Genomic DNA, 8,830 nt, shown 5'->3' with positions numbered 1-8,830 from the left:
CCATGGTCCCTCCTCGATGCTCGTGGGATGAATCCGTGGGTTCAGTGGCTCTGCCTCTTCTCTTGCAGAAGGTGACTGGATGAGGGAAAGCCCCTAAGAGTGGGGACCCAGGAGCTGCAGAACCTTTGGACAATCTTTGACCCTCTGAGACTTAAGAGTCTGCTGTGAAATGGGGGAAGGGAAGAGACAGATGTTTCCCGAAAACCTCGCTTGTCTGACATTGCAGGGTTCTTGAGGGGCAAAGGTGGGAATGGTGATAAGAGATCTAAAATGGGCGGTGCTCATGGAGGTGGGCTTCGGGGGAATGGGGAACCTCAAAAGCCTAAGGCACCAGCCTCTCACTATCCTGGGCCCAAGCACGGGGCTGGAGAAAGCGAGCATTTACCTTGTGTGTGGTCAAGCTCTGCCAAGAAACTTCCCAGAGCGGAATGAGGACATGCTCCGCCTCAGACAAAACCCCCATTAGCCACAGCCAGCCTCAGAGCAGTCCCACAAGCACTCCCTCTCAACTACTGACTTGAAGGAGCCCCAGCAAGACCGCTGCCTCTCATGGAGCTATAGAACTTTCCAGAAGACAGGCCATGACTACTTCCTAATTTGGGGTCCTCAGCCTCCTGCCCAGTGCTGGGCACTATATTTCTCAATAAACACTCAGCCAACAAATGAATGAATGACCACAACCATTCAGCACCTTAGTCTTGGGAAGTCACGTGCGAAGGCTGGTGCTATGCAGCATTCAACCCCACCAAGTTTATTTACTTTTCTTTCTTTCTTTTTCTTATTTCCAAAATCTTCCCTTCCCCCCACTCCATCCACACACCCTCTCACCCACCCTCCCTTGAACCAGATATCCAATCAGTCAGAGAAGAAGCCTATGAGATTGGGTTTGGGGGTAGGGAGTGGCATTTCCTAAACCGATTCTGGCTCTGGGATCAGATGTGGGTGGAACCAGAAGGAGGGTCCAGGGCTAGACCTATAAAAGCGAGAGGCAAGACAGCCCCTCACTATCGAGTTCACTGTCTTCAGAGCAGCTGCTGCAGCTCCTGCTGGATCGACTTGGTTGCTTTTTCTCTGGAGGTAAGGACTGGGGCCGGGGGTGGTGATGCGGGGAACCAGCTGCAGACTAGGAGGTGTCAGGGTTTCTTGCCCAAGGAGTGGGCCAGGGGTAGGGGGGTAGGGAGGTGGGAGGGATGGGGAGGGGAATGGCTGATTCCCTACATATCCTGGGGAAGGCCCACACGAGAGAAAGGATGAGCCAGGACTACTTGGAAGTAGAGCTATGGCCCTGGGACCTTGACCCTTGCCAAGGTGTGAGCCTGGCAAGCCCCATTTTAACTTTTCAGTTGCCGCTACCATGTCCCAGGCTCTGGGCTAGACCATGATTTTTGGGGGGGGGGGATGCTGGGCAGAAGCAGAGTGGAGGGGAGGAGGGAGAGGCAGACCTGAGCCTCACCCACCCCCACCATGTCCCAGGCTCAGGGCTTGGCCATGAAGGGGGGTGGGGGGCTGGGCAGAAGTAGAGTCGAGAGAGGCTGGAGAGATGCAGGCCTGGAAACTTTGGTCTCACCCCCCCCCCCCCGCCCACGCTCCCGTCCAGCAGTGACTAAGGAAGGACCCGCAGCGATGGGCAAAGAGAAGACGCACATTAATATCGTTGTCATCGGGCACGTGGACTCTGGCAAGTCCACCACCACCGGGCATCTCATCTACAAGTGTGGAGGGATCGACAAGAGGACCATCGAGAAGTTTGAGAAGGAGGCAGCAGAGGTGAGACACCAGCTGTGAGGGCCTTGGCGTCTGGGAGTGGCAGGGAGCGGGAGGCTGGGTGTCCCGCTCGCAGGTGGGTCTGGTGGCAGAGCGCCGACAGCAGATGCCTCCTGAGGCCTGCGATGCGGCTCAAGCTGCGGGGCTGGACCCCTCCGCTCAATATCCCTCGCTCTACTCACCCGCCCCCGCTGCCCCTCCGCAGATGGGTAAGGGCTCCTTCAAGTACGCCTGGGTGCTGGACAAACTCAAGGCGGAGAGAGAGCGAGGCATCACCATCGACATCTCCCTGTGGAAGTTCGAGACCAGCAAGTACTATATCACCATCATCGACGCCCCGGGCCACAGGGACTTCATCAAGAACATGATCACCGGCACCTCCCAGGTCGAGCAACCTGTCCCAGGGGCCTCTCTTTGCGGGGCGGGGTGGGGGTGGGAGTGGAGGTGTGCTAGACCAGGTGCCAGGTTTTTGACCGTCAGAAAAGTAAATCACTTGGGGTGCGTCCAGGACAAAGTGAGCGAGGGACTAGGTGAGAGTTTAACTGCGAGGCGGGACCTCTGCGGACAGCAGCAGCCACGCGACCCACGAAAGTGTCAACTTCTGGGGAGTATCTCGCTTCCCCCAGCTTTCCCAAGGGCCTGGGACAGCCCGAAGCTCTCGCCGGCTTCCCAGCGCGTCTCGAGCCCCCTCCCCTAACCAAGCCCTCGGTTCTTCTGTCCTGCAGGCGGACTGCGCGGTGCTCATCGTGGCCGCCGGCGTGGGCGAGTTCGAGGCCGGCATCTCCAAGAACGGGCAGACCCGCGAGCACGCGCTGCTGGCCTTCACCCTGGGCGTGAAGCAGCTGATCGTGGCCGTCAACAAGATGGACTCGACCGAGCCCGCCTTCAGCGCCGCGCGCTTCCAGGAGATCACCAAGGAAGTGAGCAACTACATCAAGAAGATCGGCTACAACCCGGCGTCCGTGGCCTTCGTGCCCATCTCAGGCTGGCACGGCGACAACATGCTGGAGCCCAGCACCAACGTGAGTGCTGGCCGGGGGGGGGGGGGGGCGGCCGGGGCCTGGGACGGGGGCCGGGGCCGGGGTGGCGCGCCCAGGGCCCGCCTCCGACTCACCTCCGCTCCACGCCTGCATCCCCGCAGATGCCCTGGTTCAAGGGCTGGAAGGTTGAGCGAAAGGAGGGAAACGCCACCGGGGTGACTCTGCTGGAAGCTCTGGACTCCATCCTCCCGCCCACTCGCCCCGTCAACAAGCCCCTGAGGCTGCCTCTGCAAGACGTCTACAAGATTGGAGGTGAGGACAGGGCTGGGGGGGAGGAGAGGAGAGACAGACCCCTTCTTGAGGGAGTAGAGGATGAATGCTCCTGTCTGACTGTTGTGGGTTCGGATTCTGACTTCTGAGCTGGAACAAAGTGCCAAACAAAGCCTCCAGCGTTTCCAATGTATCTGAAGCGGCAGAAACAGCCAGTTCGTCTGACTCTGCTTCCTATCATTTCTGTGTGGGATCTCAGGTTTCAGGAAGGGAGGGACCTCCTCGGAAGCCAGTTCCCACCGGGGGGAATCATTCTGACTGCCCCTCTCCCCTCGGACAGGTATTGGCACTGTGCCCGTGGGCCGCGTGGAGACCGGCTTCCTGAAAGCCGGCATGGTGGTCACCTTTGCCCCCAACAACGTCACCACTGAGGTCAAGTCTGTGGAGATGCACCACGAGGCCCTGGCTGAGGCCCTGCCCGGTGACAACGTGGGCTTCAACGTGAAGAACGTGTCGGTGAAGGACATCCGTCGCGGCAACGTGGCCGGGGACAGCAAGAACGACCCCCCGATGGAGGCCAGCAGCTTTGTGGCGCAGGTAGGCGTCCGCCCCGGAGGTCAGGGGCCTTGGCTTCCGTGGTGATGGAAATGCTTCTTAGGAAGATCAGTCCCATTTCCACGGAGGCCCCTGATTGGTCGAGAGTCGGTTCGGATACAGGAGCCATCAGATCCCTCCTAATTCTGTCCTCCCACCCCTCCCCCACCAGGTGATTGTCCTGAATCACCCGGGACAGATCCACGCTGGCTACTCCCCGGTGCTGGACTGCCACACGGCCCACATCTCCTGCAAGTTTGCTGAACTGAGGGAAAAGATGGACCGGCGCTCTGGCAAGAAGCTGGAGGACAACCCCAAAGCCCTGAAGTCGGGGGACGCGGCCATGGTGCAGATGGTGCCCAGCAAGGCCATGTGTGTGGAGACCTTCTCCCAGTACCCACCTCTAGGTGAGCCACACCCCTCCCCCAAAGGTGAAGGAGCCTTTTTCCCCGCTGTGCCCCTTCCAGAGCTCCCACTCTTCTTTCCTTTCCTCTTCCAGGCCGTTTTGCTGTGCGTGACATGAGGCAAACAGTGGCGGTTGGCGTCATCAAGGCAGTGGAGAAGAAGACAGCCACCACGGCCAAGGTCACCAAGGCGGCAGTGAAGGCCAGCAAGAAGTGAAGCGGGTCCTTCCCCCCACTCTTTAGTTTCCGCTGCAGTCTCCATTCTGTGTATTGATGGAATAATAAAATGAATAATAAAACTGAAACTAGCTGTCCTGTTTTCCCCCTCAAAAAAGCGCGAGGTCAATGAGGAACCACTGGGTAGATGCGCAACGGATTGAAAGCAGACCCTTTGGCTTCAAAGCAGTTTTTATTTTAGGGCTGCAGATGCAGCATATGGAAGTTCCCAGGCTAAGAGAATTGGAGCTGGAGCTGCTGACCTACACCACAGCTCCCATGGCAATGACGGATCCTTAACCCACTGAGCAGGGCCAGGATTGAACCAGCATCCTCTTGGATACTATGGGTATGTCAGGTTAGTTACTGCTGAGCCACAGTTGGAACTCCCTCAAAGCATTTTTATGTCCTGGGTTGTGAAAAAGCCTCTAACCAAGGCTCTATCGCCCCCTTCTGGTTCCCTCAGAGCTAATCACCTCTGGCTGGTTTTCTGAGGAATTGTTTTGGAAACATGATAAAGTATATTCACTACGGCATCAGGCAGGATATTCGCACCAGATGTTAGCCCAACGGTACCATGTACATGATTTGTGGTGCTAGGTGCCTCAGCATCCAGAACAGCAGCAGAGTAAATGGCAAGAGCTCTTAGAAAATAGAAACTGTAAATAGCTCTTTGGGCTTAAACTGCTGCCCAGCATGTTTAGGTTATTTAGGGGGAGAGGAATGAATGGATCACTGTAGCTCCTAAGTTTCATTTTGTTTGTTTTTGAATGCAGTAGGACAATGCGTCATGGAACTAATATAATGCTCCTTTAGTATATACCATGGATCAGGTTCCTAAGATCTGCCTGTGGTGTAGTCATTCCTTCATCAAGTATTGGCAGAATTTTGATGTGCCCGATGCTAGTCTTGACCCCTTAGACTCTCTACTAGTGGGTAGAGAGAGTCCAATAGGTGGTGATAATGAAGCAAGCGAGGCGTGAGGACGCTAGAGGTGGAGAGCAAGCCATGAAAGGTGCAAAGCCATGCTGTCATCATCCAAGGAAGATGGTAACGGGGATTGAGATAATTCATGGAGTGAAGCGGTGAGAAGTTCGGAATATATTTAGAAACATTTCTAAAAGTCGGATATGAGGTCTGAGAAGAGTTAGGGGTGACTCCTGGATTCTTGGCTTGAGGTATTAGAAGGAAAGGGCTTCTCAGACGAGAGGCAGGGGTGGATTTCTAACTAAAAGGTGCTGATTTGGAGAGGGGAGAGGTCCTGGCTGAGACAACCAGGGGAGTAATTAAAACAAGGAAGTGGAATCCCTGGCTCAGAATTTTCTAGAAGGTGTTAGGACATGTCTGCCCCTTGGAAGGAAGTGAATCAGCTTTATGACAATTCCAATCAGCCCTCTCTTGGAAAAGTCATTAATCTTCAAACATTGAGAGTGCTACTAAAATATGTCAAGCCTAAGAGGACTCTTGGAGTTCTTTTTGAAGCCAGATGGGGGTCGGACAGGAAGTGATAGTCCCAAACACTTTGGGATTTTGATGTCCAAGATTTAGACCAGGAGTGCAGTAGCCTATTTTTTTCTTTTTTTTTTTTTTTTCCACTGATCAATGGTATTACCTGTCCCTGCCTGTCAGGTTGGCTTCCTTCATGGGCAAACCCCCAGGGAAACCCTGGACCTAGCACAAACCTAAAAATACCAGCAGGATGACATCTCAGAGCTGTCACTATGCCAGTTATCAAAAACTCACCTGTCTCCAGTGCTGGAAAGCCTGTCAAATTCCAGCTGCTGTCAGCATGACCTGCCTAACGGAACCTGGACCGGCTTTGGAGCACCTCAAGCCTGTCAATGTCGAAGGCAGCCCAGACCCAGGCCAGGGCAGGAGCAGTGGCTGGGGTAGAATGCAGATTACTCAGCTGTTGGATTCCTTATGCCTCCTTAGAATGCTTTATTTAGAATTCTCTAAGTCATAACCACCGCTTTGCTTAGAAAGACTGAAGAACTAGGAGTTCCCGTCGTGGCTCAGTGGTTAACGAATCCGACTAGGAATCATGAGGTTGAGGGTTCGATCCCTGGCCTTGCTCAGTGGGTTGAAGATCTGGCATTTCCGTGAGCTGTGATGTAGGTTGCAGACGCAGCTCAGATCCCACATTGCTGTGGCTCTGGCGTGGGCCGGTGGCTACAGCTCTGATTAGACCCCTAGCCTGGGAACCTCCATATGCCGCAGGAGTGGCCCAAGAAATGGCAAAAAGACAACAACAACAGCAAAAAAGAAAGCCTGAAGAACTAAACTTCCAACTTAGATGTGTCGCTAATGTATACTCAATGAACATGTGTTGACTCAAAAATCTGTGTCAGCCTGTGTTTGTTGAAATAAGTGAACAAGGAGCTCCTATTGTGCCTCTGTGGTTAACACACCTGACTAGTATCCATGAGGATGCGGGTTCAATCCCTGGCCTTGTTCAGTGGGTTAAGGATCTGGCGTTGCTGTGAGCTGTGGTGTAGGTTGCAGATGCAGCTCGGATCCTGCTTTACTGTGGCTGTGGCATCGGCGGCAGCCGTAGCTCTGATTGGACCCCTAGCCTAGAAACCTCCACATGCCATGGTTGCTCTGAATGACTTTTGAATGCTAATGTCCTCTGAATCCTCAAGAATAACATAGCTTTGATGCTTCTTTCTTAAAGATGCCTTAAATTTAATTTGAAAAGGAAACTGAAAGTATCATGGTTAATCTTCTACTCAGTAATTGCACACGGGGGTGGGAGCAAATGTTGCTGGTAAGTGAGAGAATCTTGTCTCATTAGAAACTCCAAGAGCCCATCTTTGCAGCCCTCCAAAGAGCCACCAAAATTGGTTGGAGTTTGGCACCAAACTATGGCTAGAGCCGTTCAGATGTACAGTGAGAGCTCTGGCATTTTGCCCAAGAAGTAGTGCCTACTGGTCTAGAGCCCCTTCCTCTAGCTTTTAACATAACGTGGCAAGTGGACCTAAGGCAGCTTGTTCAGTCACAATGATTCGGCTCTTCATGGGCGGGTATTGGAGGCCTCTTCCTGTTAGATTTCATAACCACGGCCTGAGACCAGTTCGGACAATGAACCAAGTCTCAGACTGAATTCCTTCCCACGTACTTCTATTAGGGGGCATAGGACAACCACACGTTTGTCCTAGCGTTTGATGAAGTCTCAGCAAGTTGAAGCCACCAGAGACCTTTCAGTCTCTGACGAGCACCTTGCATGCACGCAGGTGGAACCCAGAACCCTGGCAGTTGGCTCCAGCTAGCAGCTACCTTTTTCTCTTTCTTCCTTTTATTTATTTTTTTTCTTTTTAGGGCCACACTGGCACCATACGGAGGTTCCCAGGCTAGGAGTCAAGTTGGAGCTGCAGCTGCCAACCTATGCCACAGCCACAGCAATGCCAGATCTCAGCCATGTCTGCAGCCTATACCACAGCTCATGGCAATGCTGGATCCTTAACCCACTGAGCGGACCAGGGATCGAACTGTCCTCGTGGATACTCGTCAGGTTCTTTACCACTGAGCCACAGTGGGAACTCCTCCAGCTAGCTTTCTCCTGGGGACAGAACCCCCTGAAAATGATGCAACACAGGTTGGAATTTTTACACCCTGGCTCTCACTTCAAAGAGTAGAGGCTGCTGGGTTCGCCTGTTCATCTGGGAAGGTGCCTGCACAATGATAGTTGTCCTAGTCAACCCATAAGTGAGTGCTACTCGCTTCTTCGGTGAACACGCCTTACTAATAGCCATCACGACCAGCAACACGCCCTCTGGTGCTGATGGGAGATAAATAAGTTTAAGACTTGAGATAATGCTCTGCCCTCCACCCTGGGGGTCAGGGGTGCTTCTGATTATTCTTTCAAATGCTAAATAGCCATCTCTAAAGTGTGCTGTCCCAGTTAGGGTACTTTAGTATTCAAAACCATCCCTACTGTACAAAACTATCCTATGGGAGTTCCCGCTGTGGTGTAATGGGTTAAAAACCTGACTGCTGGAATTTCCATCGTGGCTCAGAGGTAACAAACCCGACTAGTATCCATGAAGACACGGGTTTGATCCCTGGCCTCGCTTAGTGGGTTAAGGATCCAGGGTTGCCGCAAGCTGTGGTTTAGGCTGGCAGTTGAAGCTCTGATTCAACCCCTAGCCTGGGACCTTTCATATGCCATGGGTGCAGCCCTAAATAAGTAAGACCAAAAAAAAAAAAAAAAAAATCTGGAGTTCCCATCATGGTGCAGTGGAAATGACTCCAACTAGGAATCATGAGGTCGTGGGTTCAAGCCCTGCCTCGCTCAGTGGGTTAAGGATTGGCATTGCCGTGAGCTCTGGTGTAGGTCGCAGATGCAGCTTGGATCCCTCGTAACTGTAGCTGTGGTGCAGACTGGCAGCTCCAGCTCCAATTAGACCCCTAGCCTGGGAACATTTATATGCCACAGGTGCGGCCCTAAAAAGACAAAAAGACAAAAAAAAAAAAAAAAAAAAACCTGACTGCAGTGACTTGGGTTCCTGTGGAGGTGCAGGTTCAATCCCTGACTTGGCACAATGGGTTAAAGGATCTGGCATTGCCACAGCTGCAGCTCGGATTCTATCCCTGGTCTGG

The 8,830-nt window shown here is 53.2% G+C and overlaps 1 protein-coding gene across 1 annotated transcript; it reads left to right on the top strand.

Moving 5' to 3' along the window:
• Positions 1,615–4,229, top strand: LOC100514912 (elongation factor 1-alpha, oocyte form-like). The gene is made up of 7 exons (XM_003129778.5): positions 1,615–1,767; positions 1,970–2,149; positions 2,490–2,786; positions 2,906–3,056; positions 3,355–3,611; positions 3,781–4,015; positions 4,108–4,229. The coding sequence occupies exons 1-7, from the start codon at positions 1,624–1,626 to the stop codon at positions 4,227–4,229; spliced, it is 1,386 nt and encodes a 461-aa protein (XP_003129826.2). The 5' UTR covers positions 1,615–1,623.

This window comes from Sus scrofa, chromosome 9 (genome assembly GCF_000003025.6).
Source record: "Sus scrofa isolate TJ Tabasco breed Duroc chromosome 9, Sscrofa11.1, whole genome shotgun sequence".
NCBI classification, from domain to species: domain Eukaryota; kingdom Metazoa; phylum Chordata; class Mammalia; order Artiodactyla; family Suidae; genus Sus; species Sus scrofa.
This window is presented reverse-complemented; position numbering and strand designations above follow the sequence as displayed.

Excerpts from the sequence above, each read along its gene's own strand:
- LOC100514912 (XM_003129778.5), top strand. The coding sequence starts at position 1,624 with ATGGGCAAAGAGAAGACGCACATTAATATCGTTGTCATCGGGCACGTG. Across the intron at positions 1,768-1,969 it reads TTGAGAAGGAGGCAGCAGAG|ATGGGTAAGGGCTCCTTCAA; the intron begins GTGAGACACCAG and ends GCCCCTCCGCAG. Across the intron at positions 3,057-3,354 it reads AGACGTCTACAAGATTGGAG|GTATTGGCACTGTGCCCGTG; the intron begins GTGAGGACAGGG and ends CCCCTCGGACAG.